This window comes from Rhinatrema bivittatum, chromosome 5 (assembly GCF_901001135.1).
Source record: "Rhinatrema bivittatum chromosome 5, aRhiBiv1.1, whole genome shotgun sequence".
Taxonomy (NCBI): Eukaryota; Metazoa; Chordata; class Amphibia; order Gymnophiona; family Rhinatrematidae; genus Rhinatrema; species Rhinatrema bivittatum.
The window spans coordinates 21,202,190-21,229,877 of record NC_042619.1 but is presented as its reverse complement, the minus strand read 5'-3'; the positions used below and the strand labels follow the sequence as shown (position 1 = coordinate 21,229,877).

General features: G+C 45.9%; 1 protein-coding gene across 2 annotated transcripts in view; it reads left to right on the top strand.

Annotated features, from left to right (window-relative positions):
• The window catches only part of PLEKHB1 (pleckstrin homology domain containing B1), a 202,049-nt gene that overhangs the window by 69,559 nt on the left and 104,802 nt on the right, over nucleotides 1-27,688 (top strand). For both annotated transcript variants that reach the window (XR_003856829.1, XM_029602121.1), the window contains exon 6: nucleotides 15,606-15,708. Coding sequence is in view for 1 of the 2 variants with exons in the window: in XM_029602121.1 (XP_029457981.1) it covers nucleotides 15,606-15,708 (103 nt within the window). In the remaining variant the exon portion in view is untranslated. The remainder of the gene's footprint in view (nucleotides 1-15,605; nucleotides 15,709-27,688) is intronic.

The following is a 27,688-nucleotide window of genomic DNA, read 5'->3' as shown; positions in this document are numbered from 1 at the left end:
AGCAGTCTGAAGCTTTGGTCAACAGCCAAACTTTACAATACTTGAGGAAATTGGCGAGATCATTCAGTGACCTAAGGGGACGGAATCCCATAAAAGTGAACCCATGCTGAAAAACGCTCTTTGAGTTTCGAGTGGAAACTAGCTGAATACCATCTGGAATTTTGTGAAGTGCTTGGTTAGTGGAATATAAGGCTCTAGAAGGCTGGTATGATTGAATACAGGCAGCCAAGTGCAAGGGAGCATATTCATATGAAATTATATCAGATATAAAAGATAAATTCTGCCTTCATCATCATTCTGCTAGACCGGTCCAGATGCATGAGTTTACACTGCTTACTAGCAGATGGAGACAGAGGAAACACTTTTTTTCTGTGACCTAATCCTTAGTATATAGGGTGGGGCAGTGTAGGCAAAAGCCAGAATTCTGTGTTCAGAAGATGGTAGCAGTTCTAGACTGATGCAGTAGATTTTCCAGATCCCAGGCTTTGGCCTATCTTGGTGGAGTGCTTCTCAGCGTCACTCATAGGGCAACAGTTTTCACTATTTCTCTAATTTGTGTGTCTGTGCCAGCTTGAGCAAATCCAGATTTCTGTCACCCAGAGTCCCTCTGGGGCCAGATTGAGCTTGGGGATAGTGGGCTAGCTCAGGAAAATTTTCCTTGGAACAGGTGGCTTTCTCCTGGAGAAATGTTTTTTTTCTCTATTGAGTCCCTCCAGTCCCCTCGCCCTTTCTTATTTGAGTGGAGCATGGTAAGGGGCTCACAAGTTCCCTTCGGGGCCTAGTTGAATCAAGGGGACTTGACTGGGCTCAAGTGCCCTCTTTTTGAGAATCTGGGCATTCCTCCTTTTTAGGTCCCTCCTCCCTTTTATCCTCCTGTCTCTGACAGGTCCCGATGCCTGCCACCGATCCTTCTCTTGGTTCTGAAGAGGATCTATTCACATCTTCTGGGTCCCAGTCACTATTGGCATTGGTGCTCTTTGAGGAAGAGTTGGAGAGACATGTGCAGATGGCCGTGGAGAAGGTGGTGCAAAACGTCAGGGCACTGATGGCACCGAGACCAGCATTGTTCCGCCTCAAACCACTGTTGGCGATCCCTGTATGTGCTTATCAGTGTGTTACTGACACAGCCAGTGTCGGTACCCAGGGCAGTATTGATCCCCCAGCAGGGAATCGTTGGTGCTCTCAACCAGTCCAATGTTGGTCCATGATTCCTCAGAGGAGGAAGCATAAACGATGAAAGGGATGGTACTGGGGCTTGAGCCCTAACAACTAGCTGAGTCGGTTTCCATGCCCAGTTAGGATAAAGGCCCTTATAACCTCTGGGGGACGATGACTCTGATATTTCCAAAACATCAGATAGTCTCCCCTCGGAACCGTCTCTTCCTGCCAACAGAAAGAAATCTCCTCCGGAAGACCTCTACTTTGCAAGGTTTGTCAGGGCGATGGCGGAGGCCATCACTTTTCAGTTACAGCCTGAGGAGGATACTCGGCACAAAATACTGGATATCCTTCAGTACGTGGAGCATCCCAAGGAGATCATGGAAGTCCCAGTACACAAAATCCTTGTGGAGTTGCTGTTGAGGATGTGGGAATACCCACTCTCAGTTCCTCCTGTTAATAGGAACGCGGACATGATTTATCTTGTCCAGAAGGCTCTCAGATTCCAAATAGCGCCAGCTGCTCGACCAATTGGTGGTTGTCGAATCCACTCTCAAGAAGCCCAAGCACACTCTGACCCATTTCTTGATGCCCCTGGAGAAGGATCAGAGAGCTACTCTTGGGAGAAAGGTGTTTGAGGTTGCTATGCTAATCGCCCGCATAGCAGCCTACCAGCTCTATATGGGCCAGTATATGCAGGACATTTATTTTATTTATTTATTTATTTAGGTCTTTTTTATACCGACACTCATGATACCAATCATATCGTCTCGGTTTACAATAAACAGTGGTGCAATAACATTAAAATTAACAACTTCGTGAACAATAGGCTAGGAGAGAGGGAGAGAGTGAAAAGTTACAATAAACAGGGGTACTTGAACTGGGAGGAGGAAAAGCCAGAGTAGTGGCTAGCATAGAAATAGGTAGTATTTAGTCTCAGAAATAAATAATATACAGATATATACATAAGGCTATAATAGACTCTAGTATTCAGGACTGAATGTAATCCTGAAGGAGGTGCAGGAGTGGCCGAGCAGCTGTCTCAACAGCAGAAGGACACCCTCCAATCGCTGATGCATGAGGGCCTGGAGTGCATAAAACATGGGGTCAGGTTGACCTATAATGTTTTTGAAATGGCATCGATGGTGTCTGCTGCAAGGATTGGTGCCCATAGACTCTCATGGCTGCATTGATCAGATCTCCATCATGAAGTACAGGAGCAACACACTGACATGCCATGTACTGATTCTAAAGAAAATAGGAGGATTCCATGCCATCCTAGATCTTATGGTCTTGAACAAGTTTCTATGCTCCCTCGATCTCAAGGATGCATACACTCACATTGAGAGCTTCCCCAGTCACAGGAAGTATCTCTAATTCATAGTGGGAAATCAGCACTTCCAGTACCATGTTATGCCGTTTGTGCTAGCGTTAGCTTCACATGTCTTCATGAAATGCTTAGCCATGGTGGCGGCACACCTTTGCAGGCTGGGAGTCCATGTTTTCCTATATCTGGACAATTTGCTAGTCAAGAGCACCTCTTGAGTAGGGTCCGTGGAGTCCATGTGCTCAACCATCCAGGTGCTGGAATCACTGGGTTCGTCATCAACTACTCCAAGTCCCAGTGCAAACCGTCAGTGAAATTGAACTTCATTGGAGCCCTGCTAGACACAGCTCAGGCCAAGGCCTTCCTGCTCTGGCCATGGGCCATCAGTCTGATGGCCATTGCGCAGAGATTCAAGGGAGCCAGCAGCTTTCAGCATGGTACATGTTGAGACTGCTGAGCCAAATGGCCGCATCAGTACCTTACACTCCCTTGCATGTTTGCATATGCAAAGAGCCCAATGGACCTTAAAGTCCCAGTGGTGACAAGCCACACAAGATCTACAGGACTGCAACCATGTCAGCCAGACCCTCCTGGACTCCTTTTTCCTGGTGACAGGTAAATTCCAATCTGGAACAGGGGATGGGGGGGTATTCTTCCTAAGTCCACAGGTCCAAATTTTACTAACGATGGATACATTCACCTAGACTGGGGGAGCTGTCGATGGGCTCCGCACCCAAGGGTATGGTCTGTCCTGGAATGACTCTGTCGAAGCAATTTCCTGGAGCTTCGAGCAATCCAGTACACTCTGTGGGCTTTCAGAGATTGACTGTCCAACAAAATTGTACTGATATAGACTGACAACCAAGTGGCAATGTGGTATGTCTACAAGTGGCATCATACTTCCTGTGTCTGGAAGCGGTCCAGATATAGTCATGGTGCTCAAGGTCATGTATCTGGCTGGAATGGAGAATTCAATTGCAGATGGACTGAGTCACTCCTTCTGAACCCATGAATGATCTCTGAACCAAGTGTTGGTGAATCATATCTTCTGCCTGTGGGGCGGTCCAGAGGTGGATGTCTTCATTATGCCTTGGAACATGAAGGTTTCTCAATTCTGCTCCCTGTTCAGGATACCCAGCAGATCAACCTCAGATTCCTTCGTCCATTATTAGGTCATGGGTCTCCTGTATTTGTATCCTCCAACTCCACTGGTAGTGAAGACTTTGTTGAAGCTTCACGAGGACAAAGGGACTATGATTCTCATAGCACCTCACTGGCCAAGACAGGTCTGGTTACCACTCTTTCTAGAGATGTCCATAAGGTAACCAATCAGACTGGGGTATTCCCCGGATCTTAACACCCAGGATTCGAGCAGATTGCAGCATCCCAACCTCCATGCCCTGTTGCTCAAGCCTGAATGTTGAGAGATTGATTCTACAACCACTTAATCTCTCAGAGGATGTGTCTTGTGTCCTTGTAGCTTAAAGAAAGCCTTTCATTAGAAAGTCTTATGCACTGAAGTGGAAGAGGTTTTCTGTGTGGTGTGAGCAAGAGGCCTTAGATCCTTTCTCATGCTCTCCATAAAAACCGCTTGACTACCTTTTGCACCTTTCAGAAACTGGTCTGAAGACAAACACTGTTAGGGGTTACTTGAGTGTGAATGGCGCATATCACCAGTGTAGAGAGTAAACCCTTCTCTATACAGCCTATAGTAGTACAGTTCATGCAAGGTCTGCTTCAGTTAGAGCCTCCCCTAAGACCTCCCACTGTGTTTTGGGATCTCACCATGGTTTTAGCTCAGCTGATGAAAAGTCCCTTTGAGCCACTGTGCTCTTGTGACCTGAAGTACCTGACCTGGAAGGTCATATTTTTGGTGGTAGTCACTTCAGCATGCAGGCTCAATGAGCTCCATGTCTTAATGACTTATCCACCTTACACTAAGTTTTTACACAATAGGGTGGTATTATATATGCACCTTAAGTTTGTGCCTAAGGTAGTGTCAGACTTCTTTCTTAAACAAAATAGTGATTCAAGGGAACTAATCTATCAATTTAGAAAACTTTTATTGTACATTCAAACAAGATGTTTTAGAAGGAAATTAAAAAATGATCGCATAGATCACATATGAACCCTGACTAACTGCCCTTAAACAATAATATATTTATATAAAAATAGTGTAATTAAGAACTATCACAATTATACCTGCATCCATAAATACCTCACTAGACATACCATCAAATTATTAAAATGCATCACATGTGCATTTATAGAAAAACTCTAACAAAGAAAAATACAAAATTTCAAAGTGTGCCCTAACAAAGGCCACTGCTTCGCTAAAGGGGCTTTTTTTTAACTGATGACATTTGTATGTACACTGTTGACTTCTAAATCTATTGTACTCTCGACAGGCGCATGTCAAGAACTTTTTTTGAAAAGTTTCAAATGCGATGTCTCGCCAGGCTGAGCGATTGTAATAAGAACATAAGAAATTGTCATGCTGGGTCAGACCAAGGGTCCATCAAGGCCAGCATCCTGTTTCCAACAGAGGCCAAACCAGGCCACAAGAACCTGGCAATTACCCAAACACTAAGAAGATCCCATACCACTGATGCAGTTAATAGCAGTGGCTATTCCCTAAGTAAATTTGATTAATAGCCGTTAATGGACTTCTCCTCTAAGAACTTATCCAAACCTTTTTTGAACCCAACTACACTAACTGCATTAACCACATCCTCTGGCAACAAATTCCAGAGCTTTATTGTGCGTTGACTGAAAAATAATTTTCTCCAATTAGTCTTAAATGTGCTACTTGCTAACTTCATGGACTGCCCCCTAGTCCTTCTATTATTTGAAAGTGTAAATAACCGATTCACATCTACTCTTTCAAGACCTCTCATGATCTTAAAGACCTCTTTCATATCCCACCTCAGCCATCTCTTCTCCAAGCTGAACAGCCCTAACCTCTTCAGCCTTTCCTCATAGGGGAGCTGTTCCATCCCCTTTATCATTTTGGTTGCCCTTCTCTGTACCTTCTCCATCTCAACTATATCTTTTTTGAGATGCGGCGACCAGAATAGTACACAGTATTCCAGGTGCGGTCTCACCATGGAGCGATATAGAGGCATTATGACATTTTCCGTTTTATTAACCATTCCTTTCCTAATAATTCCTAACATTCTGTTTGCTTTTTTGACTGCTGCAGCACACTGAGCTGACAATCTTAAAGTATTATCCACTATGATGCCTACATCTTTTTCCTGGGTGGTAGCTCCTAATATGGAACCTAACATCGTGTAACTACAGCAAGGGTTATTTTTCCCTATATGCAACACCTTGCACATGTCCACATTAAATTTCATCTGCCATTTGGATGCCCAATCTTCCAGTCTTGCAAGGTCCTCCTGTAATGATTCACAATCCGCTTGTGATTTAACTACTCTGAATAATTTTGTATCATCCGCAAATTTGATAACCTCACTCATCGTATTCCTTTCCAGATAATTTAGATATATATATTGAAAAGCACTGGTCCAAGTACAGATCCCTGAGGCCCTCCACTGTTTACCCTTTTCCACTGAGAAAATTGACTATTTAATCCTACTCTCTGTTTCCTGTCTTTTAACCACTTTGTAATCCACGAAAGGACATCGCCTCCTATCCCATGACTTTTTAGTTTTCTTAGAAGCCTCTCATGAGGGACTTCGTCAAATGCCTTCTGAAAATCCAAATACACTACATCTACCTGTTCACCTTTATCCACATGTTTATTAACCCCTTCAAAAAAATGAAGCAGATTTGTTAGGCAAGACTTCCCTTGGGTAGATCCATGTTGACTGTGTTCCATTAAACCATGTCTTTCTATATGCTCTATGATTTTGATCTTGAGAATAGTTTCCACTATTTTTCCCAGCACTGAAGTCAGGCTCACTGGCCTATAGTTACCCAGATCACCCCTGGAGCCTTTTTTAAATATTGGGGTTACATTGGCCACTTTCCAGTCTTCAGGTACAATGGATGATTTTAATGATAGGTTACAAATTTTAACTAATAGATCAGAAATTTCATTTTTTATTTCCTTCAATACCCTAGGATGCATACCATCCGGTCTAGGTGATTTGCTACTCTTTAGTTTGTCAATCTAGCCTACTACATCTTCCAGGCTCATAGTGATTTCATTCAGTTCGTCTGACTCATCACCCCTGAAAACCATCTCTGGAACTGGTATCTCCCCAACATCCTCATTAGTAAACACGGAAGCAAAGAATTAATCTAGTCTTTCTGCAATGGCCTTATCTTCCCTAAGAGCCCCTTTAACCCCTCTGTCATCTAATGTCCAACCGACTCCCTCACAGGTTTCTTGCTTCGGATATATTTTAAAAAGTTTTTATTATGAGTTTTTGCCTCTATGGCCAACTTCAATTCAAATTCTCTCTTCGCCCGTCTTATCAATGTTTTACACTTAACTTGACAATGCTTATGTTTTATCCTATTTTCTTCAGATGGATCCTTCTTCCAATTTTTGAAGGATGTTTTTTTGGCTAAAATAGCCTCTTTCACCTCACATTTAACCATGATGATAATCGTTTTGCCTTCCTTCCACCTTTCTTAATGCGTGGAATACATATGGACTGCGCCTCTAGGATTGTATTTTTAAACAATGTCCAGGCCTGTTGAACACTTTTAACCTTTGCAGCTGCACCTTTCAGTTTTTTCCTAACTATTTTCCTCATTTTATCAAAGTTTCCCTTTTGAAAGTTTAGTGTTAGAGCTGCAGATTTACTTATTGCCCCCTTCCACTTATTAGTTTAAATTTGATCATGTTAGGATCACTGTTGCCAAGTGGCCCCACCACCGTTACTTCTCTCACCAAATCCTGTGTTCCACTAAGAATTAAATCTAAAATAACTCCCTCTCTTGTTGGTTCCTGAACCAATTGCTCCATGAAGCAGTCATTTATTACATCCAGGAACTTTATGTCTCTAGCAAGTTCTGATGTTACATTTACCCAGTCAATACCAATTGAAATCTCCCATTATTATTGCACTGCCAAATTGGTTATACTTAGCTCATTAATGTAGCAAGACTCATTAATGTAGCAAGACTCATACAGTCCATTGAGCGTCCATGTACATTTAAGCCCCTGAAGAAGAAGGTAAAGGAACTTCGAAACACCAGCGGTGTTGGGCAAGCAAGTTGAGCGAGCTCAGTACGCTCCACAAACACAGGCTAAGCAGGCAAATCAGCTGAGCGAGTCAAAGACGCTCAATGGACTGTATGAGTCTTGCTACATTAATGAGCTAAGTATAACTACTCAGTCTAAAGAAAAATATTGATATTTTTGGAGATTTTGAAAGAAAAAATAAAAAACGTCTTTTTAAAAAAAAATATTGTGAAAAATTGTTTTTAAAGCTTTGCTCTAAATGAACAGCAACATATAAGCGGCAGTGATAATCACGGTTCTTAAATTGGTTACCCAATGATTGATGTTTGAACGGGCAGCCAAGGTTTCCAGGGTTTCCCCAGGCATAATAAGTAACGCTAATTTAGCGGAAATACACACAAGCCCATTTTATGATGGTAAACCAAAGAACTGTGTTTTTCTTTTTGGGATTTCAGTAGTATTAAATCACAATTGTTCCAGTTTTTCAAATAAAGTGAAGTTATAGATGACAAAAGAGAATTTCTGAGAATAACACAATTTTATTAGCATTATGCAAATATCCATATTGCAGTATCCTACCCAGACCACATGTAAATCTTTCGCTAGCTATCCAATAAAAATTTAAAAAATTACCTACTCAAAAATCAATCTAACTTGTCACTTTGGCCAGAGTTCCGGAGTTAGAGATGCCCTTCTTCTTCTTTCTGTGTAAGGGAGAGAGCGCGAGAGCTTGGATGTGTGTATATGTAAAATAGTACTAATAGCTCTTATTCTGTGAGCTCTTGAGTGTGAAAGCCCTTGATTGTGTCACTGACAGACATACACAGGCACTGCAGGACCATATTTGGGATTCCAATTGCTTTTCAGTTATGCAGCATAGAAATGACGAACCCTCCATTCTTTATTCTTGAAATTACTTACGATAAATGATAGAGGAAGCTCGCCCTCTCCCATATATTGATGAGAGGTAATATATGTTTTGACCTTATTATACCAGAAAAGGTGAGGAGAAAATGCAAAACACACCAAATGGTACCAGAAACAAGCGAGTTGCAAGTAATTTAATGGTCTGATGATTCACATAGTGACCAAAAACACGTGATTATAATGTCAAAAATTTAATTAGTAACAATTGTAGATAAATCAGCCTTGCTGTATAAACACACTGCATTGAATTCTCGACCAGACATTGTTTCAAGGCTCCGTTTGTAAATGGTTACATTCTTTCAGATTATTAATGCGATATTACCTTACATCCTATGTATAAATATCATCAATGTGATTTGTCCCTCCCAATGAAGCTTCGGCGAAACACGGTCCCGTGACGGGGTACAGAGGAGCATCAAAATACACTGCTGATTTTGTTTTGATTTACTTTTTGACATTAGAATCACGTGTTTTTGGTCACTAAATGATTCATCAGACCATTAAATTACTTGCAACACACTCATTATTTTTGACCATATTGTAACCTTTGTGCTGACATTGGAGATTTTTCTGTCAATAAATGGCCATGTGAGAATTATTTCAAGAAACCTGTTTCCTGTGCAGCTTTCCATCTTGCACACCAGCAGTTGGTTTACAATAATGAGCATTGCTCTGGGATATCCATCTGAAACAGCAGCTGTCTGCTTCATTGATAAGTTCAAACAGCCCACTTTCTTGTGCTGCCTGATATAAAGAGAAAATATTGTCCACAAAAACAAACCGAGTGCTTTATATATTCTTTTTCTTGTACTCAGCAAATCTTGTGTTGATAGACTTGCATCTGATACTTTCTGTATTAATAAATTCATTATAATATGTTCTGGGCCGGTGACAACAGTAGTTAACTTGAACTCTTATCTATTATTTTATTTATTTATTTATTTGTATTTTTCTATACCGGCATTCACGGAGTTCGTATCATGTCGGTTTACATAAAACAAGGGGTGAGAAATACATTATAACGTAAATAACTAATAACATAAGAGTATACATTAAAAGTAAAACAAGTGCATGGAAGAAGAAGTTACAATAAAACGAGGGTCATTCTAACTGGGATTAGAGTTAGAGGAAAGATAAAAAGTTTAACAAGAAGTAAAACATTGTAGTGATTGGTAGATAGTGACTGTTTCAGTTTAATAGGAAATGTTCAGTAATGCTGCATTTGATGGTAGTGAATCTTTAAGGGTCCGGAAATGCTTTCATGAACAGCCATGTTTTCAGTCTTTTCCTGAAGGTTAGAAGACATGGTTCCTGTCTTAGTTCTAGGGGGATGGAGTTCCACAGTGGGGGACCTGCTGTGGAGAAGGCCCGATCTCTCAATGTTATATGTTGGGTGGTATTGTTGTGTGGTACCTGTAGATATTCTCTATATGCTTCTCTGATGGGTCTGTTGGAGGAGTGTTTTTTAAGAGCTATTTGTAGATGGAGTGGAGCCAGTCCATGGATATTTTTGTAGATTGTGGTGAGGGATTTATGAATTATTCTGTAGTGGATTGGTAACCAGTGTAGGTCTTTAAGGACTGGTATAATGTGATCTCTTCTTCTTTTGTTTGTTAGAATTCTTGCTGCGGTGTTCTGTATCATTTGGAGCGGTTTAGTATGTGACGATGGGAGGCCTAGTAGGATCGAGTTGCAGTAATCAATTTTCGCAAATATTATTGCTTGGAGCACTGTTCTATAATCATGGAAGTGAAATAGAGGTTTTATTCTTTTTAATACGTGCAGTTTGTGGAAGCAGTCTTTGGTTGTTTGGTTGATAAACGATTTCAAATTTAGCCGGTTATCTATGGAGACTCCTAAATCTCTTACTTTTGAGGTTTGCAAGTTGGCTGGCGGGTTTGTAGTGATTTTGCAATTATCTGGAGAGATTAGAATGAATTCACTTTTTGATTGGTTTAGGATTAGATTTAAGCTGGATAAGAGCTTGTTAATTTCTTGAAAGCAATTTTCCCAAAGTTCTAGCGCTTTAGTGATGGATTCTTTGATGGGGATCACAATCTGGACGTCGTCGGCAAAAATGAAGTGTTTTAGGTTCAATTTGTTTAGCAGTTGGCAAAGCGGGAGAAGGTATAAGTTGAAAAGTGTTGGTGAGAGAGAGGAACCCTGAGGAACTCCTTGTGATGATGGGTATCTGGAGGATTCTTTGTTGTGGATTTTAACTTTGAAACCTCTGTTTTCTAGGAATGTTTTGAACCATGTTAGTGCTGATCCTGCAATACCGATGTTCGCTAGTTGATTTAGTAATATGGCATGGTTCACAGTATCGAACGCTGCCGATAGATCCAATAAGATCAGTAGGAAGGCCTGTCCTTTATCGAGGCCCAAAATAATGTGGTCAGTCAGTGAGATGAGAAGGGATTCGGTGCTTGAGGCTTTTCTAAAACCGAATTGAGTGGGGAAAAGAATTTTGTGTTCTTCTATGTAATCTGCTAGTTGTGTGTTAACTAGTTTCTCCATCACCTTGGCAATGAAAGGCAGATTTGAGATTGGACGGAAGTTGTTAGGATCTTTGGGGTCCAAGTTAGGCTTCTTAAGAAGCGGTTTGATGGATGCTATTTTGAGGTCGTCTGGGTAGAAACCCTGGATGAATGAGCAGTTTATAATGTCTGCTAGGGTTTTGGTTATGGTGTCCGGGATTAGCAGTAGTAATTTAGACGGAATCTGGTCTAGTGGATGCGATGAGGGTTTCATTTTCTTAAGAAGAGTTTGGATCTCTGAGGAAGAGGTGAGTTCAAGAGATTGGAGGGAGATGTCTTTATTATGAAGAATGTAATTGCTGGTTGGTGTGCCGGTATTATGCTTTAATTGTGTTAGTAGGTTTGTGATTTTCTTACTGAAGAAGAGTGCCAGCTCATCGGCTTTTGTTTGAGCTTGGTTAGGTGGTATGTCAGGGGGGTTTGCCTGAGTTAGATTGGAGACAAATGTGAATAGCGCTTTGGAATCGAATATAATGTTATGAATCTTGTGTGCATAGAAGTCCCTTTTTGTTTTTAAAGTGGAGCTCTTGTATGCTTGGAGGGCGAGTTTGTATGTAGAAAGTGTGGAGGGGGAAGGGGCTTTACGCCATTTACTTTCTTTTTGACGCAGGTCGAGTTTGAGGTTTTTAAGTTCATTTGTAAACCATGGCTGCCTTTTTGACGCACCTTGTTTGACTTTTTTTGTTATCCACGGACATAGTTTGTTTGCCACGGTTTCTGTTATGGAGGACCAGGAATTAACGGCTGCATTGGGTGATGTGAAGTCCATGTGTGAAAGTTCCGTGATTAGATGATTGCTGAGTTCATCAGAGGCGCATACTTTTCTGTAGAGAAATGCGTGTTGAGGGGCGTGATTATTGTTCATTTGGGTCATTGAGAAGGTGGTGGAGATTAAAGAGTGGTCTGACCAGGGAACTTTTTTGTAATGGGATGTACTGAATGTGTTATACCTGAGTTCACAAAGATAAGGTCCAGTGTGTGACCTGCCTTGTGGGTAGGTTCATTGATTATTTGTTTGAATCCCATTGCAGACATGGCTGTAAGAATGGTTTCGCAGCTGGTTGAGAGTGTGGGGTTATCAACGTGCAAGTTGAAATCTCCTAGGATTATCGTTGGGAAGTCTGGTTTTAGATAAGATGCTAAGATTTCTAGGAAGGGTGATGGGTCCGTTTCTAGAAGTCCTGGAGGGGCATATATTAGAAGGATTTGTAGTGAGTCTGATTTGAAGAGACCTGTTTCCAATTTCGAGTCAGATTTGATTGGGTGATGAGTGAATCTAAGATCTTTCTTAGCTGCTTGCACCAATCAATCTATACCTGTTGCGCTCCTGCACGCGGGCCTAGCCTTCGCAATACGAGCCGCTGCCACCCAACTCCTCTTCACCGCAGCAAGAGCCGCGGACTTCAGCTCTTTCTTCGCGGCAGGAGCCGCCGACATCTCCGCGGCCCGGAGGGGCCTTCATCCCCGGTCTCACCGTGGCAGAGAGCTGCTGCCAGCTGCCTTCCCGTAGTCTGGATGCCGCCTCCAGCATCGGGGCCTATCCTGCGGCCCAGCTCAGCTCCTGCTCTTCTCAGCGGCAGGACGCCGCTGTCCAGGGTCCTGCCCACTTCCCCTAGGGGCGAAGCCACGCCTCTCAGTGGGATTTAAAGGGCCAGTGCAGGTGTGGCCCTTCTCGGACTTCTTCCTGGGCATTTCCTGCAGAGCCCTACAAAAGGGCTCCTCACTCATTCACTCCTTGCCTTGGCAAGGAGCTAGTCTTCCTGGGAGCTTTTCCTCAATTGGACTTCACTGCGTCCTGCTCCTGCCTGGCTTCCATCATTGTTTTCCTGATGTCTCCATTGTTCCAGTCCTGAGGTCCGAGTCCTAGTCCAGATGTTCCAAGTCCTGAGTACCCATGCCTCTGGAGGTTCCTTGTTTTTAAGTGATCCGAGCTTCAGGTTTCCAAGTTTCGTGTTTTAAAGACTGTATCCTGTTCCAACTCCGGAGGATCCAAGGGGTAACTTGTTCCTGACCTGTGTCTGTGGCAAGAGCTTGCCTGCTCCTCTCATGGTCTGCAACCAGCCGCCCGGCTGGGTAGGGCACGTAGAGGACAGTGTTGTCCGCGACCAGCCTATGGGCTGAGTAGGGCGCCTGAGGGACCAAACTCCACGTCTTGTCTCTTGAGTTCCAAGCTCCATGTCTTGTCTCCTGAGTTCCAAGCTCCACGTCTTCAGCTCCATTCCCAGACGAGGCTTGTCTCACTGCAAGGGCACACACTCCTCGTCCCGCACTGGGGAGCACCCCCTAGCACTCCCTTCCATCGCAGCACAACAATACCTATTAATGCAAGTCAATTGTGTACTAACAATAATGTCATTGAAAAAGGTATGTCCTCTGTCTCTATCAGCTAAAAGGCAGTGCAAATCCAGGTATCTGGAATGGTCTACCAAGTATCAAGGAAAGAAAATTAACTGGTAAGACAATTTCTCCCTATATACTATTGGCAACCAGTGAAGAGATTTAAGTACTGGCTGAATGTGTTCATATAGCTGTGTGCCCATAATTAACCTGCTTGCAGTATTCTGTGCTAGAAGTCGGAGAAAATGGTATTTAGGGAGACCAACTAACAAGGTATTGCAGCAGTCAAGTTAAGCTGAAACAATGCCTTGAACTAAAATATGTACATAGGAACATAAGATTGCCATTCTGGGTCAGAACAAAGCTCCATCAAGCCCAGCATCCTGTTTCCAACAGTGGCCAATCCAGGTCACAAGCACCTGGCAGGATCCCAATGGCAGGATCCCAAGGAGGTAGAGTCCAAGCTGCTTATCCCAGGGATAAGCAGTGGATTTCTGCAACTCCACCTTAATAATGGTTAATGGATTTTTCCCTTCAGGAACTTGTCCAATCCTTTTTTAAACCCAGCTATACTAACCGGTTTCACCACATCCTCTGGCAACAAATTCCAGAGCTTAATTATCATCGAGAAAAAAAAAATTACTCTTATTAATTTTAAATGTACAATTTAGTAACTTCTGTAGCTTTTCTAATTCTACTATATCTTTTTTTGAGTTGCAGTGACCAGAACTGCACACAGTAGTCAAGATGAGGATGCACCATGGAGCGATACAGAGGATATTATGATATTGCCTCTGTATTGAAAATCTGAAGTATCCCAATAAATCCCAATATAGTAAGGTCTTAACTATTATTCAGCAGTACTTGGCAGTACTGTAACAAAACGATGTATGAAACCGTAAACTATAAAATCCAATGGCTGCGCGCACATGCACGCTGGATTTTAAAAACCGCGACTCACGCTCGCAGGGGGGAAGATTTTATAAGCTACGCAGGGTGACGCAATCGGGCCTCTCCCAGTTCCCTACCGGGAGGGAACTTTCCTATCCCTAACCCTACCCTTCCTCCCCGCCCCCTAAACCTAACCCCACATTTTTTATTGCAGAGGTAATTTCCGCGCGCCAGTCTGCTGCCGGCGCGCGCTTCCCTGGAACAGCGTCAAATGGCGCTGTCCTGGCCTGCCCAGACCACCCCTTTCTGTTGGCCCAGCGCTTCGGCGTGTAACCCCCGTTTTTTATGCACAGCGGGCTTTTAAAATTTACTTGTTAACCCCACTGGGGACCCACAACTTGAACCATGGCTAAATCAGGAGGATTAAAAGAAAACAAAACCTATTTGTTTGCGGTTAGACTTGCCAGACAAGGTATAGTCCTTTCTTCCCTGATACCTCCTTTGCAGTTGTTCATACCTTATTTACATTTTAGGAATTTGAGGATAATGCTGGTTTGAGAAGGTGATCTGCCCTGGTTTACCTCAAATCCATAACAGTGCAAGTAGCTAAAAGGGTTGGCTTGTGCATAACTTCAAATGTTTCATTATAGGAATAAAATAAAAGTAAACTGAAAGTTGGAATTGAAGAGCTTTTGTATAATCATTGAATGAATTCTAGAGTGGGTGGCCTGGCAGCAGATATTTTAGAAAAAGAGAAGGAGGAATTTTATTATTATTACCCAAACAATAGCTGGTAAAGTAAGGTACGGAGGAATGAGGTTCAAAGTCACACAGTAATAGTAGGATTTGAACTTGCACCCCAGTGAAATCATTTCTCTTCCCATTGCAGGGATGAGCTTGCTGAGAAGAATGCAATTTGCTTCATTGCTGCAATAGTCACAAGGATAGGGTTCAGTCCAGAGCTGGAAAAATGCACCGAAGCACCAGTTCAGTTCCTAGTGGTTATTTTTTTTCTCTTCACCCTGTCCAGCTCTTATAAAGTCACACTGTGGTGCGGTTAATGCGACTGCCACATAAATGGGACATGAAGATGGCTGCGGAATCTCTACCTGCAGCGATGTGAAGTTAGTTTGGAATCCTTCCTGTAGGTGAGGTGGGACCCGGCCTCTTACTGGACGACAGGCATTTCTATGTGACACACACAGGCACTGGGGTGATGCACACGTGGCGTAGCTTTTCCTTTCCTGTGCTCTGCTTTCGCTTTCAGGTGTGCAGCCTCCGGAGGGGAAGAGCCAAGAGTGTCTACTGGCCATCGTCCTAAAGGACTACTCCAATCTGACGCTGTGTGCCGAGAGCGAGGACGATGCTATGTAGGTATCGCCGGTGGGAGGGGGCAAAGAGGCCTGAGCTTATTGAGCAGAAACAGTTTTTTTGCAATGCCCTACCACCCCCTCCCAATTAATTCAGCCCCTAGTCGTGGGGACTGTGGAAGGCAACAGCAATACTGAGCAACAGTCTAATGGATGCATGGAAATCAAGTAAGGTCTGTGGTATTGCAGTAGGTAGGGGAAAAGGGACTTTATCTGTCCTCATATTCTTTCTCTACCTATGCAATGAATGTAAAAAAATGTTCTGTTTGTAAGATTTTATATAACACTTTACTATATAGGACAGTCAGTGTTTGATTAATTCCTGAAACTGGCTTTTTTCTAGTTTCAATAAATCAAATTAGTGGTGGGATATTTTATTGTGCAAACACCGCTTTCATATGGCATAACAAGGCTGCCTCTAGGTACACTGCTAAATTCTTTGGATTACTGGGAACTCTTGCCCATCTTTTTCCAGGTAGGTCCTCTGGATCATAAAACAAGGCTACGGATTACACAACAGCAGAACTTGATCAGGTTGGACATCTCCTTCTTGTAGGTCAGAGCAACTAAATCTATCCCACCACAGGAGAAATGCGAGCATTTCATTCCAGATACTTCCTGGTCCCCTAAAAGTAGGTGAATTCTGAGTCATTCTTTGCATACATTATTGAAAAGGGAACAATTCAAGATGGTTACAATGGGCCCCATAATTCCCTTCCTAAACAAAGGAGACTGGCTATGTTCTCTGGCTTTGAAGGAGGCCGCCATCGATGTAGAGATACTTCGTGTGACTGGGACGTACCCATGCTTTATTAAGATAAGTGCACTTTTAGTACTACTGTAGGTATTCACAAAATGTCAAGCAGTCGTCATGAAATTTCTATGCAGACTAGGGGTTTATGTGTTTCCCTACATAGACGGTTGGCTGGTTAGGAGACCACCTTGTTCAAGAGCAGATCAAGTGGGTGGGTGCAGACCACCATTCGAGTCCTGCAGTTACTAGAGTTCATCATCTTTTTCTTCCCATCCTCTTCTATCCATTGGCATCGAGTGAAAGGAATGGTTATAGAAGGAACATGAAAAGCTTGTAAGTTATAAGCTTTTGATGTTGCTTCTACATGTTGGAGGACCAACAGCAGAACGTCATCTCCTAAAGCAGTCAGTAAGGGATTAATATTCCCGGGCTGGGTCACCTGACCTTGTTTAGGAAGGGGAGGGGCTGTAACCTATATTAGTCTAAGTATGCGGCCCTTCCTCCTTGCCTTTGTTTCTGGTCACACCAGCACAATCCTTGTGAACAGAACCATGTAACCACTTTTATATTTATAATTTTCCATCCCAGAAATCCAAGTAAAATGTTCTTGCATGCAACAGGTAAACCGTGCTAAGTCTCTTTCTGCTTCAGGGCGATTTTCCTGGAGAGGTGAAGGTACTGACCAACAGAACTAGGCCAGGCCGGTGCTACTCTCTCAACTCTATAATGTCTATTCAATGTCCTTGATGTTGTCTATACATATTCCACATGGTTTTCCTTTGGCTTTCCATCGATTTTGTTGTTGTATATAAGCTTTTGGGATGCAGCTTATTCCAAGGCTTTCTTACGAGGTAGTTTGTTGTTGTTGGATATACTGTAGGACAGACTGTAAGACGATTCTATGCTGAATGTCTTAATTTCTAATTCCATCTTTGTCACTCCTAGTTCCATTCTTAGACATCTCATTTCGGTTGTTGGTCTCCGTTCATAGATTGCATTACGGTGCAGCTCATGATTGGAACTAACATAATATTGAATGAAAAACAGGCTTGACAAGATTGACTTTGGTACATAAGAACATGCCATACTGGGTCAGACCAAGGGTCCATCAAGCCCAGCATCTTATTTCCAACAGTGGCCAAACCAGGCCACAAGAACCTGGCAAGTACCCAAAAACTAAGTCTATTCCATGTAACCATTGCTAATGGCAGTGGCTATTCTCTAAGTGAACTTAATAGCAGGTAATGGACTTCTCCTCCAAGAACTTATCCAATCCTTTTTTAAATACAACTATACTAATTGCACTAACCACATCCTCTGGCAACAAATTCCAGAGTTTAATTGTGCATTGAGTAAAAAAGAACTTTCTCCGATTAGTTTTAAATGTGCCACATGCTAACTTCATGGAGTGCCCCCTAGTCTTTCTATTATGCGAAAGAGTAAATAACCGATTCACATTAACCCATTCTACACCTCTCATGATTTTAAACACCTCTATCATATCCCCCCTCAGCCGTCTCTTCTCCAAGCTGAAAAGTCCTAACCTCTTTAGTCTTTCCTCATAGGGGAGCTGTTCCATTCCCTTTATCATTTTGGTCACCCTTCTCTGTACCTTCTCCATCACAACTATATCTTTTTTGAGATGCGGCGATCAGAATTGTACACAGTATTCGAGGTGCGGTCTCACCATGAAGCGATACAGAGGCATTATGACATTTTCCCTTTTATTCACCATTCCCTTTCTAATAATTCCCAACATTCTGTTTGCTTTCTTGACTGCCGCAGCACACTGAACCGACGATTTCAATGTGTTATCCACTATGATGCCAAATCTCTTTCTTGGGTGGTAGCTCCTAAGATGGAACCCAACATTGTGTAACTATAGCATGGGTTATTTTTCCCTATATGCATCACCTTGCACTTATCCACATTAAATTTCATCTGCTATTTGGATGCTCAATTTTCCAGTCTCAGAAGGTCTTCCTGCAATTTATCACAATCCGCTTGTGATTTAATTACTTTGAACAATTTTGTATCATCTGCAAATTTGATTACCTCACTCGTCGTATTCCTTTCCAGATAATTTATAAATATATTGAAAAGTAAGGGTCCCAATACAGATCCCTGAGGCACTCCACTGTCCACTCCCTTCCACTGAGAAAATTGTCCATTTAATCCTACTCTCTGTTTCCTGTCTTTTAACCAGTTTGTAATCCACGAAAGGACATCGCCACCTATCCCATGACTTTTTACTTTTCCTAGAAGCCTCTCATGAGGAACTTTGTCAAACACCTTCTGAAAATCCAAATACACTACATCTACCGGTTCATCTTTATCTACATGTTTATTAACTCCTTCAAAAAAGTGAAGCAGATTTGTGAGGCAAGACTTGCCCTGGGTAAAGCCATGCTGACTTTGTTCCATTAAACCATGTCTTTCTATATGTTCTGTGATTTTGATGTTTAGAACACTTTCCACTATTTTTCCTGCACTGAAGTCAGGCTAACCGGTCTGTAGTTTCCCGGATCGCCCCTGGAGCCCTTTTTAAATATTGGGGTTACATTGGCCACCCTCCAGTCTTCAGGTACAATGGATGATTTTAATGATAGGTTACAAATTTTTACTAATATATCTGAAATTTCATTTTTGAGTTCCTTCAGAACCGTGGGGTATGTATACGTATATAGCCCTGTTGGAGCAAGGGTTCCAGCCATCCTAATTCTTTCTTTTGATACATCTTATATTGATTTCTCTATCTAATTTCCATCTTTCGTACTTGCTTTTATTTGTTTGAGTTGTGTGAAAGAGAAGACGAGGGGGAAATGTTGGGGAGGGGAAACGTAACAATTTGGAAGTTAGTACATGCATGTAATCCGCTTTAATGTACACTTTCAAGTGCCTAAAAGCAGAATATAAAATCTAAATAAATAAAAATGAAATAAAGTTAGTGAGAGGTAAAGGGGTAAAAATGTTAGCACAAATGTATTCCTGCACTCTGCTCCCCTCTTCTTTCTGTAGTTTATGGTTCAGTTGCAAAAGTCTCAAATCTTTCAGTCCCTGATATCCAGTCCCACAGTCAGCAGAGGTGCTCCCTGCTTACTATCCTCCTTCAGTCCCTGATATCCAGTCCCACAGTCAGCAGAGCTGCTCCCTGCTTACTATCCTCTTTCAGTCCCTGATATCCAGTCCCACAGTCAGCAGAGCTGCTCCCTGTTTACTATCCTCCTTCAGCCCCTGATATCCAGTCCCACAGTCAGCAGAGCTGCTCCTTATCCTCCTTCAGCCCCTGATATCCAGTCCCACAGTCAGCAGAGCTGCTCCCTGCTTACTATCCTCCTTCAGTCCCTGATATCCAGTCCCTCAGTCAGCAGAGCTGCTCCCTGCTTACTATCCTCCTTCAGTCCCCTGATATCCAGTCCCACAGTCAGCAGAGCTGCTCCCTGCTTACTATCCTCCTTCAGTCCCTGATATCCAGTCCCACAGTCAGCAGAGCTGCTCCCTGCTTACTATCCTCCTTCAGTCCCTGATATCCAGTCCCACAGTCAGCAGAGCTGCTCCCTGCTTACTATCCTCCTTCAGTCCCTGATATCCAGTCCCACAGTCAGCAGAGCTGCTCCCTGCTTACTATCCTCCTTCAGTCCCTGATATCCAGTCCCACAGTCAGCAGAGCTGCTCCCTGCTTACTATCCTCCTTCAGTCCCTGATATCCAGTCCCACAGTCAGCAGAGCTGCTCCCTGCTTACTATCCTCCTTCAGCCCCTGATATCCAGTCCCACAGTCAGCAGAGCTGCTCCCTGCTTACTATCCTCCTTCAGTCCCTGATATCCAGTCCCACAGTCAGCAGAGCTGCTCCCTGCTTACTATCCTCCTTCAGTCCCTGATATCCAGTCCCTCAGTCAGCAGAGCTGCTCCCTGCTTACTATCCTCCTTCAGTCCCTGATATCCAGTCCCACAGTCAGCAGAGCTGCTCCCTGCTTACTATCCTCCTTCAGTCCCTGATATCCAGTCCCACAGTCAGCAGAGCTGCTCCCTGCTTACTATCCTCCTTCAGTCCCTGATATCCAGTCCCACAGTCAGCAGAGCTGCTCCCTGCTTACTATCCTCCTTCAGCCCCTGATATCCAGTCCCACAGTCAGCAGAGCTGCTCCCTGCTTACTATCCTCCTTCAGTCCCTGATATCCAGTCCCACAGTCAGCAGAGCTGCTCCCTGCTTACTATCCTCCTTCAGTCCCTGATATCCAGTCCCACAGTCAGCAGAGCTGCTCCCTGCTTACTATCCTCCTTCAGTCCCTGATATCCAGTCCCTCAGTCAGCAGAGCTGCTCCCTGCTTACTATCCTCCTTCAGTCCCTGATATCCAGTCCCTCAGTCAGCAGAGCTGCTCCCTGCTTACTATCCTCCTTCAGTCCCTGATATCCAGTCCCACAGTCAGCAGAGCTGCTCCCTGCTTACTATCCTCCTTCAGTCCCTGATATCCAGTCCCACAGTCAGCAGAGCTGCTCCCTGCTTACTATCCTCCTTCAGTCCCTGATATCCAGTCCCACAGTCAGCAGAGCTGCTCCCTGCTTACTATCCTCCTTCAGTCCCCTGATATCCAGTCCCACAGTCAGCAGAGCTGCTCCCTGCTTACTATCCTCCTTCAGTCCCTGATATCCAGTCCCACAGTCAGCAGAGCTGCTCCCTGCTTACTATCCTCCTTCAGTCCCTGATATCCAGTCCCACAGTCAGCAGAGCTGCTCCCTGCTTACTATCCTCCTTCAGTCCCTGATATCCAGTCCCACAGTCAGCAGAGCTGCTCCCTGCTTACTATCCTCCTTCAGTCCCCTGATATCCAGTCCCACAGTCAGCAGAGCTGCTCCTTATCCTCCTTCAGTCCCTGATATCCAGTCCCACAGTCAGCAGAGCTGCTCCCTGCTTACTATCCTCCTTCAGTCCCTGATATCCAGTCCCACAGTCAGCAGAGCTGCTCCCTGCTTACTATCCTCCTTCAGCCCCTGATATCCAGTCCCACAGTCAGCAGAGCTGCTCCCTGCTTACTATCCTCCTTCAGTCCCTGATATCCAGTCCCACAGTCAGCAGAGCTGCTCCCTGCTTACTATCCTCCTTCAGTCCCTGATATCCAGTCCCACAGTCAGCAGAGCTGCTCCCTGCTTACTATCCTCCTTCAGTCCCTGATATCCAGTCCCACAGTCAGCAGAGCTGCTCCCTGCTTACTATCCTCCTTCAGTCCCTGATATCCAGTCCCACAGTCAGCAGAGCTGCTCCCTGCTTACTATCCTCCTTCAGTCCCTGATATCCAGTCCCACAGTCAGCAGAGCTGCTCCCTGCTTACTATCCTCCTTCAGTCCCTGATATCCAGTCCCACAGTCAGCAGAGCTGCTCCCTGCTTACTATCCTCCTTCAGTCCCTGATATCCAGTCCCACAGTCAGCAGAGCTGCTCCCTGCTTACTATCCTCCTTCAGTCCCTGATATCCAGTCCCACAGTCAGCAGAGCTGCTCCCTGCTTACTATCCTCCTTCAGTCCCCGATATCCAGTCCCACAGTCAGCAGAGCTGCTCCTGCTTACTATCCTCCTTCAGTCCCTGATATCCAGTCCCTACAGTCAGCAGAGCTGCTCCCTGCTTACTATCCTCCTTCAGTCCCTGATATCCAGTCCCACAGTCAGCAGAGCTGCTCCCTGCTTACTATCCTCCTTCAGCCCCTGATATCCAGTCCCACAGTCAGCAGAGCTGCTCCCTGCTTACTATCCTCCTTCAGTCCCTGATATCCAGTCCCACAGTCAGCAGAGCTGCTCCCTGCTTACTATCCTCCTTCAGTCCCCTGATATCCAGTCCCACAGTCAGCAGAGCTGCTCCCTGCTTACTATCCTCCTTCAGTCCCTGATATCCAGTCCCACAGTCAGCAGAGCTGCTCCCTGCTTACTATCCTCCTTCAGTCCCTGATATCCAGTCCCACAGTCAGCAGAGCTGCTCCCTGCTTACTATCCTCCTTCAGTCCCTGATATCCAGTCCCACAGTCAGCAGAGCTGCTCCCTGCTTACTATCCTCCTTCAGTCCCTGATATCCAGTCCCACAGTCAGCAGAGCTGCTCCCTGCTTACTATCCTCCTTCAGTCCCTGATATCCAGTCCCACAGTCAGCAGAGCTGCTCCCTGCTTACTATCCTCCTTCAGTCCCTGATATCCAGTCCCACAGTCAGCAGAGCTGCTCCCTGCTTACTATCCTCCTTCAGTCCCTGATATCCAGTCCCACAGTCAGCAGAGCTGCTCCCTGCTTACTATCCTCCTTCAGTCCCCTGATATCCAGTCCCACAGTCAGCAGAGCTGCTCCCTGCTTACTATCCTCCTTCAGTCCCTGATATCCAGTCCCACAGTCAGCAGAGCTGCTCCTTATCCTCCTTCAGTCCCTGATATCCAGTCCCACAGTCAGCAGAGCTGCTCCCTGCTTACTATCCTCCTTCAGTCCCTGATATCCAGTCCCACAGTCAGCAGAGCTGCTCCCTGCTTACTATCCTCCTTCAGTCCCTGATATCCAGTCCCACAGTCAGCAGAGCTGCTCCCTGCTTACTATCCTCCTTCAGTCCCTGATATCCAGTCCCACAGTCAGCAGAGCTGCTCCCTGCTTACTATCCTCCTTCAGTCCCTGATATCCAGTCCCACAGTCAGCAGAGCTGCTCCCTGCTTACTATCCTCCTTCAGTCCCTGATATCCAGTCCCACAGTCAGCAGAGCTGCTCCCTGCTTACTATCCTCCTTCAGTCCCCGATATCCAGTCCCACAGTCAGCAGAGCTGCTCCCTGCTTACTATCCTCCTTCAGTCCCTGATATCCAGTCCCACAGTCAGCAGAGCTGCTCCCTGCTTACTATCCTCCTTCAGTCCCTGATATCCAGTCCCACAGTCAGCAGAGCTGCTCCCTGCTTACTATCCTCCTTCAGTCCCTGATATCCAGTCCCACAGTCAGCAGAGCTGCTCCCTGCTTACTATCCTCCTTCAGTCCCTGATATCCAGTCCCACAGTCAGCAGAGCTGCTCCCTGCTTACTATCCTCCTTCAGTCCCTGATATCCAGTCCCACAGTCAGCAGAGCTGCTCCCTGCTTACTATCCTCCTTCAGTCCCTGATATCCAGTCCCACAGTCAGCAGAGCTGCTCCCTGCTTACTATCCTCCTTCAGTCCCCTGATATCCAGTCCCACAGTCAGCAGAGCTGCTCCCTGCTTACTATCCTCCTTCAGTCCCTGATATCCAGTCCCACAGTCAGCAGAGCTGCTCCCTGCTTACTATCCTCCTTCAGTCCCTGATATCCAGTCCCACAGTCAGCAGAGCTGCTCCCTGCTTACTATCCTCCTTCAGTCCCTGATATCCAGTCCCACAGTCAGCAGAGCTGCTCCCTGCTTACTATCCTCCTTCAGCCCCCTGATATCCAGTCCCACAGTCAGCAGAGCTGCTCCCTGCTTACTATCCTCCTTCAGTCCCTGATATCCAGTCCCACAGTCAGCAGAGCTGCTCCCTGCTTACTATCCTCCTTCAGTCCCTGATATCCAGTCCCACAGTCAGCAGAGCTGCTCCCTGCTTACTATCCTCCTTCAGTCCCTGATATCCAGTCCCACAGTCAGCAGAGCTGCTCCCTGCTTACTATCCTCCTTCAGTCCCTGATATCCAGTCCCACAGTCAGCAGAGCTGCTCCCTGCTTACTATCCTCCTTCATCCCCTGATATCCAGTCCCACAGTCAGCAGAGCTGCTCCCTGCTTACTATCCTCCTTCAGTCCCTGATATCCAGTCCCACAGTCAGCAGAGCTGCTCCCTGCTTACTATCCTCCTTCAGCCCCTGATATCCAGTCCCACAGTCAGCAGAGCTGCTCCCTGCTTACTATCCTCCTTCAGCCCCTGATATCCAGTCCCACAGTCAGCAGAGCTGCTCCCTGCTTACTATCCTCCTTCAGCCCCTGATATCCAGTCCCACAGTCAGCAGAGCTGCTCCCTGCTTACTATCCTCCTTCAGCCCCTGATATCCAGTCCCACAGTCAGCAGAGCTGCTCCCTGCTTACTATCCTCCTTCAGCCCCTGATATCCAGTCCCACAGTCAGCAGAGCTGCTCCCTGCTTACTATCCTCCTTCAGTCCCCTGATATCCAGTCCCACAGTCAGCAGAGCTGCTCCCTGCTTACTATCCTCCTTCAGTCCCTGATATCCAGTCCCACAGTCAGCAGAGCTGCTCCCTGCTTACTATCCTCCTTCAGTCCCTGATATCCAGTCCCACAGTCAGCAGAGCTGCTCCCTGCTTACTATCCTCCTTCAGTCCCTGATATCCAGTCCCACAGTCAGCAGAGCTGCTCCCTGCTTACTATCCTCCTTCAGTCCCTGATATCCAGTCCCACAGTCAGCAGAGCTGCTCCCTGCTTACTATCCTCCTTCAGTCCCTGATATCCAGTCCCACAGTCAGCAGAGCTGCTCCCTGCTTACTATCCTCCTTCAGTCCCTGATATCCAGTCCCTCAGTCAGCAGAGCTGCTCCCTGCTTACTATCCTCCTTCAGTCCCCTGATATCCAGTCCCACAGTCAGCAGAGCTGCTCCCTGCTTACTATCCTCCTTCAGTCCCTGATATCCAGTCCCACAGTCAGCAGAGCTGCTCCCTGCTTACTATCCTCCTTCAGTCCCTGATATCCAGTCCCACAGTCAGCAGAGCTGCTCCCTGCTTACTATCCTCCTTCAGTCCCTGATATCCAGTCCCACAGTCAGCAGAGCTGCTCCCTGCTTACTATCCTCCTTCAGTCCCTGATATCCAGTCCCACAGTCAGCAGAGCTGCTCCCTGCTTACTATCCTCCTTCAGTCCCTGATATCCAGTCCCACAGTCAGCAGAGCTGCTCCCTGCTTACTATCCTCCTTCAGTCCCTGATATCCAGTCCCACAGTCAGCAGAGCTGCTCCCTGCTTACTATCCTCCTTCAGTCCCCTGATATCCAGTCCCACAGTCAGCAGAGCTGCTCCCTGCTTACTATCCTCCTTCAGTCCCTGATATCCAGTCCCACAGTCAGCAGAGCTGCTCCTTATCCTCCTTCAGTCCCTGATATCCAGTCCCACAGTCAGCAGAGCTGCTCCCTGCTTACTATCCTCCTTCAGTCCCTGATATCCAGTCCCACAGTCAGCAGAGCTGCTCCCTGCTTACTATCCTCCTTCAGTCCCTGATATCCAGTCCCACAGTCAGCAGAGCTGCTCCCTGCTTACTATCCTCCTTCAGTCCCTGATATCCAGTCCCACAGTCAGCAGAGCTGCTCCCTGCTTACTATCCTCCTTCAGTCCCTGATATCCAGTCCCACAGTCAGCAGAGCTGCTCCCTGCTTACTATCCTCCTTCAGTCCCTGATATCCAGTCCCACAGTCAGCAGAGCTGCTCCCTGCTTACTATCCTCCTTCAGTCCCTGATATCCAGTCCCACAGTCAGCAGAGCTGCTCCCTGCTTACTATCCTCCTTCAGTCCCTGATATCCAGTCCCACAGTCAGCAGAGCTGCTCCCTGCTTACTATCCTCCTTCAGTCCCTGATATCCAGTCCCACAGTCAGCAGAGCTGCTCCCTGCTTACTATCCTCCTTCAGTCCCTGATATCCAGTCCCACAGTCAGCAGAGCTGCTCCCTGCTTACTATCCTCCTTCAGTCCCTGATATCCAGTCCCACAGTCAGCAGAGCTGCTCCCTGCTTACTATCCTCCTTCAGTCCCTGATATCCAGTCCCACAGTCAGCAGAGCTGCTCCCTGCTTACTATCCTCCTTCAGTCCCTGATATCCAGTCCCTCAGTCAGCAGAGCTGCTCCCTGCTTACTATCCTCCTTCAGTCCCTGATATCCAGTCCCACAGTCAGCAGAGCTGCTCCCTGCTTACTATCCTCCTTCAGTCCCTGATATCCAGTCCCTCAGTCAGCAGAGCTGCTCCCTGCTTACTATCCTCCTTCAGTCCCTGATATCCAGTCCCACAGTCAGCAGAGCTGCTCCCTGCTTACTATCCTCCTTCAGTCCCTGATATCCAGTCCCACAGTCAGCAGAGCTGCTCCCTGCTTACTATCCTCCTTCAGTCCCCTGATATCCAGTCCCACAGTCAGCAGAGCTGCTCCCTGCTTACTATCCTCCTTCAGTCCCCTGATATCCAGTCCCTCAGTCAGCAGAGCTGCTCCCTGCTTACTATCCTCCTTCAGTCCCTGATATCCAGTCCCACAGTCAGCAGAGCTGCTCCCTGCTTACTATCCTCCTTCAGTCCCTGATATCCAGTCCCACAGTCAGCAGAGCTGCTCCCTGCTTACTATCCTCCTTCAGTCCCTGATATCCAGTCCCACAGTCAGCAGAGCTGCTCCCTGCTTACTATCCTCCTTCAGTCCCTGATATCCAGTCCCACAGTCAGCAGAGCTGCTCCCTGCTTACTATCCTCCTTCAGTCCCTGATATCCAGTCCCACAGTCAGCAGAGCTGCTCCCTGCTTACTATCCTCCTTCAGTCCCTGATATCCAGTCCCACAGTCAGCAGAGCTGCTCCCTGCTTACTATCCTCCTTCAGTCCCTGATATCCAGTCCCTCAGTCAGCAGAGCTGCTCCCTGCTTACTATCCTCCTTCAGTCCCTGATATCCAGTCCCACAGTCAGCAGAGCTGCTCCCTGCTTACTATCCTCCTTCAGTCCCTGATATCCAGTCCCACAGTCAGCAGAGCTGCTCCCTGCTTACTATCCTCCTTCAGTCCCTGATATCCAGTCCCACAGTCAGCAGAGCTGCTCCCTGCTTACTATCCTCCTTCAGTCCCTGATATCCAGTCCCACAGTCAGCAGAGCTGCTCCCTGCTTACTATCCTCCTTCAGTCCCTGATATCCAGTCCCTCAGTCAGCAGAGCTGCTCCCTGCTTACTATCCTCCTTCAGTCCCTGATATCCAGTCCCACAGTCAGCAGAGCTGCTCCCTGCTTACTATCCTCCTTCAGTCCCTGATATCCAGTCCCACAGTCAGCAGAGCTGCTCCCTGCTTACTATCCTCCTTCAGTCCCTGATATCCAGTCCCACAGTCAGCAGAGCTGCTCCCTGCTTACTATCCTCCTTCAGTCCCTGATATCCAGTCCCATCAGTCAGCAGAGCTGCTCCCTGCTTACTATCCTCCTTCAGTCCCTGATATCCAGTCCCACAGTCAGCAGAGCTGCTCCCTGCTTACTATCCTCCTTCAGCCCCTGATATCCAGTCCCACAGTCAGCAGAGCTGCTCCCTGCTTA